This window comes from Poecilia formosa, unplaced genomic scaffold (genome assembly GCF_000485575.1).
Source record: "Poecilia formosa unplaced genomic scaffold, Poecilia_formosa-5.1.2 Scaffold76, whole genome shotgun sequence".
In the NCBI taxonomy this organism is placed as follows: domain Eukaryota; kingdom Metazoa; phylum Chordata; class Actinopteri; order Cyprinodontiformes; family Poeciliidae; genus Poecilia; species Poecilia formosa.
In genome coordinates, this window is record NW_006800015.1 from 128,907 (window position 1) to 134,248 (window position 5,342).

The following is a 5,342-nucleotide window of genomic DNA, read 5'->3' on the forward strand; positions in this document are numbered from 1 at the left end:
TCATTTCTCATAATCACTGTAGAAAACTTGGAGTTTTAGACCCCTTGTTGCGCAATGTTGCCCTGAGGCAACAAACCCAAATCCGGTTCCGGGAGGTGTCAAGGTCCAATTTTATGATTGATATGTAATTAGGGACCAACAAGCTCCCAAAGAATGCAGGAAAATATTTTTTCCCCAAAAAAACAAAAAGTCATGCCATAGAAGGTTAAATTGATGGTAGCCATATTGGAGTTTAGGGTTGCGGTTGACATTTTTCTCATTTGGAGTGCTGATTTCAGAGGACCTTCTCCCAATGTTTTCAGACTTTTAATTTTCAAATGAAACACATAAACTGTATTTTTCAACCAAACATGTTTTTTAATGTCACAAAAAACACAATGAACTTAAAGGCCCAATTGTAAAAATACTTTAAATTGTCAGCATGTGGTATTTAGAAAAGTTAGAGTTTATTGAGGTGATACTTGTAAGATGTAATGAAACCTTTGTTGGATGCAAAAGTGTTATTGGTTAACAGTTTCTTAACCAATGTTGTACATTACAAATAAAAACTATAACCACTGTTGCTTACAATAGGCTGCCAAGTAAGTGCTGATGGCAACAGCTGCTAACTACACACAATTTCCAAAGTAAAGTTCCCTGTTTTGAATTTATCGTGAAATAAGGCTGAATGGGTATTTTTTTGTTTTACTTGCCCATCATAATCAACAGTAATCATGTGGGAATTGGGTGGGAAACACCTTAAACACAACGGATCAAAATGAGGATTGATTTTTTTCCCCATCCAACTCTACAATTTTAACATTTATATGATCAAAAATTACTTCAGCAGCAACAAAGGCACTACCGGTAAATGTTATGCATCTAATTTTCTTTGGCAGGGCAAACATACAGCGTCAGTGTACTCGGTAAAAACTGATGACATTCGTCTTCTACAGCAATTCTGTCTCTAACAAGCTGTGTTTACACTACACAGTGCAAAGAGAACACAGAGGGCAAAAATATGGTGAAAACATCATTTAAAACAATAAAATGACTAAAGTTTATCTGATAGATGGGCCAACTTAAACAGACGTGAAAGCGTTCTTCTACAATTGCAAAATGGTATTTATTCTAATTCTTAAAGCTGCTGGAGAAACATATTCCAGTGAATTCAGAAGAAGTATTTCCTGTTCTGCAGAGTTATTTGTGTTATCTTAGTTGCAACTGGTTTGTCACCTGGCGTGTTCTTGTCACCTAACTATCTAACTACACTGCTTCTACAATCATACCCAGTTTTTTAAAAATGTTACTTCATAGAAACAAGCATATTTTATTTTGGTTCACATAAAACAAATGCATCTAAGTGATGTTGGGAATGCAGATAGACATTTTGTATATTGGACGCATTTTTAATGTTTTTCAATCACCTGGTAATAGACAAGTCATCAGCACCTGCTCTCACAGCCAGCTCAGCTGTTACTGACAGTCACTATTTCTGACAGAGGGGTCCTGCTTCAGCAGGCCACACTAGGAAGCACATCAGGACTGTTGCATCATTTTAGCACCATCTATCCAAATTCCGAAGAGACGGTCATACAAACAAAACTTTGGAGTGAAAGTTTCTCTAAAGCAGGCATATAGGATTATACTTGCCATGGTTTTAGAAGAGTAACCGCAAACAGGAGGACTTTTTCAGACTGAGCTTTGCTTTCGTAGCGTCTCACAGCGGCCCTCAACGTGGTCCTGGTGAGAAGGTTCTGCCAGGTTGGTGAAGCCAAGAGCTGCCACGAACTGCTGTGATGCATGCCACACCCATCTGTCAATTTGACGTGGAAGTGCATTTCGAGCTCACGCACAGGTTGTTTTGAGGTCGGTTTTCTAGAAATGTTAGTCCTCACCCAAACTCATTCCGCTGGAAAATAAATAAATAAATGAATGAAAACCAAAAATCAGATCTAACCTTCTCGAAAAACAAAACAAAACGAAAGAAAAAAAACAACTGATATTTAATTGTATTTGCAGTGTGGCTTGTTAAACACTAGGGGTCGCAGTTTGAATAAGCAGCAGTGCAAGGCGCCAGATATACATGCACGGGGCACATTGGACACGGCGCAGGGCAGGACCTACTCAAACCTTTTCAGACTGGTATTGAAAACTATTTTTTAGTGTTAAATTGTGAACACTAGAGGTCGTAGTTTGTGTGAACAGTAGTCTGATGTGTGATCTACAGGAAATGGAGATGGAGAAAATAAACAGAATTTTCACAGATTTCACAGTCTTGTTGAAAGAAACATTTTAAATGAATTGAGAGCATCAAAATGTTCTCAGTACAGATCAAAATCTAGAGAGACTTGTGTTTCACAGTGATGACGACTGTGACGTGCTCTGTCATGCTGGGGAAAATGTTGTTTATTATCAAAATGTTCTTGGATCACTGGGCATTTTAATCTCATTCTTTCTTTGGTCAATGCAGCATTTTCAGGCAGAGCTGTGAGTGAGCTGACTCCCTTCAAAGAAAAGAAGCAACCTCACACGAATAGTCTCAATATTTTTCAATGTTGGCAAAACACAGTCCTTATGTTAAGAATTCACTATTTCTTTTCTACACAGATTTCTAGACATCCCAAATAGTTGAAAATGGGGTTTGAAGGAAGAAAACTTTATCTCACGTCCCTGCTGTCTAATCCAGGTACTTCCTGTTGAGCCCCAGACTGTCCTTTGATACTCCTTCGTAGCCCTTCTTTACACGAGGCCAGTGTCCAAAAGCTACTGACTTGTTGCTAAAGCAATTTATCCTTTGTCTTTTAAATTATTGATGATTTGATTCACAATGTATGTCTTTATAATTTTAGCAGGAGCTTAATAACGTAATATGTATTAGAAAACAGCAAGGATATAAAATAAAAAACAATTAGCGGAAAGTTTTTGCATGAGTCCTTTGCATGACCATTAATTTATGTTAATTTTACAATTGTGTTATTTAGTAAATCTGGTCATTGCTACTTTCTTTTAGGGTTTTTTGACAACTGTAGCAACCAAAACGTCTTTCCCCAACAGGCTTAAAGAAATATTTATAGAGAAACATTAAACAGCAAGAGTGAAAGAGTTAATCAAATCTTCTCCCTACATGACAAGTTAGGTAAAGAGGAATACCTAAAATTTCTGGAACTTTCCTTTATTCTTGTGTTCACTGTAAGAAACAGAAAGGAGGAACATTATCTAAGAGAACTTTGGCCATTGTACGGAGGAAATGGCTGACAGTAGCTTCTGTTTACCTAAGCTACAGAATGTCTTGTACATGAAATTGTTAAGCAAACAATGCATTCATTACTGCAACGAAAGCTTTACAGTCCATGAACTAAAAGCTGCAGGAGGCGTGATTAGACAACTTCAAAGCTTTTATTTCTGAAGGACTTCACACTGTGGAAGTCAATCAGAGATTTATGACTGGACCAACACCTCTAGGAGGCTAGTGTGGAGCATAAATATGGTAGACTGAAAAAATAGGTTGTGTGTTTCTCTTTTTTTTTTTTTTTTTTTTACTATTTCATAGGATTTTAATTAGGGTGTTCTGCTAAAATGTACACCTTAATGACATTCAAATGACATAACTTTGCACATTCAGAGTACATACAGATTTATTTGCAACTTCATGCTTTAATACATGTGTCAGTTCACATCAGAAGGAGAAAAAAAGTTGTCTGACAATGAAGCATCATTTTAACCTTTGCCCCCCTTATCTTTATCACCAAAAGACTTCAAAACATTCAGCTATTGTTTTCAGTGCTGTTTTCAGTGCTCATTCACAGGGGCTTGAGCTTTCTATTAACCGGAGACACTTTCATTGATTTATCAGACACACAGGCTCTTGCTGAGTCATCTTTAAAGTAACAGTAATGTGGATGCATCCTGATCTTGGAAGTAGTTTGACTTGTTTTAAAAACCTGGCAGAAAACCTGACAAGACCATGGCAGTTTACTAAGTTTAGGTTTTGGCTGCTAGCCAAATAAGAAACACATGACATAAGGAATTGAAATTAATCAAAGTAAAAGTTTAGGTGTTCTGGGGCTTCTTTATTTTATGTTGTTGAATTTTGTTTTTGGCTCAACACAAGATGTCATTATTGTCTTTTCTACATTATACAACCTAGGGTCCTGTGAGGCATTTCACATGTATTTTATTCCACTTTGGGAACTTTAAAAGTCAGAAGATGTTTGGATAGGTTTCACATTTGAAGTATCACTTCAAACTATAATAAAGATTTAGGATCCTTATCTTAAATGTTAGTCATCCTGTTGATCAAATGCTTAGGTTCACATTATTCATCTTGCTCTTATTGAAAAATTAAAACATTAAAAACAATAATCTTTAGGGCCTATATTGCTGCTCTTTGACAAAGACCTTTTCTCCATTCTGTTTGATTCAATATAATACAACACAAAACAGAACTTCAGAGCCAAAAGACTTTTTGTTTTCAAGATTTATCTTCCCAACCTCTGAATCTGTGGTTTTGCTTCTGCCTTCTGAAATTTGAGGTGCACACACACGGGAACAAAACACCACACATAATGAGCAGGGTGGTGACCTCCTTTAGCATTGTGTGTGTGTTTGCAAAATGGGCGATCTTATCCTGGTTTCACAAGTAAGGTTCTCTGATTTCATCTCAGGTTGAATCACAGTATATTATAGCTGTACGTGCTGTATATAAAAGCAGCGTACTATAGGCGTTTCCAACACTATCCTCTTTCTGATACCTGAACGTCAGGCGAGAGACAGAAAATATGGTAAGATGTGAGGACGTACAAAGTTTCTTTTTTAGATTTAGGTTGATTTTTTTTATTATTATGTCTAACTCTATAGAAAGCAGCATGCCTAAGTAAAGTTACATTTATTGTTGTGTTTGCAGCGTGAATGCATCTCCATTCATGTGGGCCAAGCTGGGGTTCAGATTGGTAATGCTTGCTGGGAGCTGTACTGTCTGGAACATGGGATCCAGCCAGATGGACAAATACCAAATGACAAGACCACTGGAGGGGATGATTCCTTCAATACCTTCTTTAGTGAGACAGGGGCAGGGAAACACGTTCCCAGGGCCATCTTTGTCGACCTTGAGCCCACCGTCATTGGTAAGTGACAGATATCTTTTAAATATTTTAAACCTATACATGGGCATTTGAGAATTTGAGAGTGTTTTGTATTTTTCTACAATTTATTAGTACAGTTTAAATATGTACAAATGAGTAATTACCTGCTTTATATGTTGTAAGTTTTCTTGTGCCATCATTTAGTGTGATGCTAGAGTATTTTAATGTTAAGTATATGTGGCAATATATATACTTATATATATATATATATATATATAT

The 5,342-nt window shown here is 36.7% G+C and overlaps 2 protein-coding genes across 2 annotated transcripts in view; one reads left to right on the plus strand and one right to left on the minus strand.

Moving 5' to 3' along the window:
- LOC103140757 (tubulin alpha chain-like) overlaps positions 1-1,823 on the minus strand; it is a 7,245-nt gene extending 5,422 nt beyond the window's left edge. The window contains exon 1 of the mRNA XM_007556032.1: positions 1,633-1,823. Within this exon, the coding sequence (XP_007556094.1) occupies positions 1,633-1,635 (3 nt within the window). The 5' untranslated portion in view covers positions 1,636-1,823. The remainder of the gene's footprint in view (positions 1-1,632) is intronic.
- Positions 1,824-4,745: 2,922 nt separating this feature from the next.
- The window catches only part of LOC103140758 (tubulin alpha chain), a 5,957-nt gene continuing 5,360 nt past the window's right edge, over positions 4,746-5,342 (plus strand). Inside the window, exons 1-2 of the mRNA XM_007556034.2 lie at positions 4,746-4,763; positions 4,886-5,105. Of these exons, the coding sequence (XP_007556096.1) occupies positions 4,761-4,763; positions 4,886-5,105 (223 nt within the window). The 5' untranslated portion in view covers positions 4,746-4,760. The remainder of the gene's footprint in view (positions 4,764-4,885; positions 5,106-5,342) is intronic.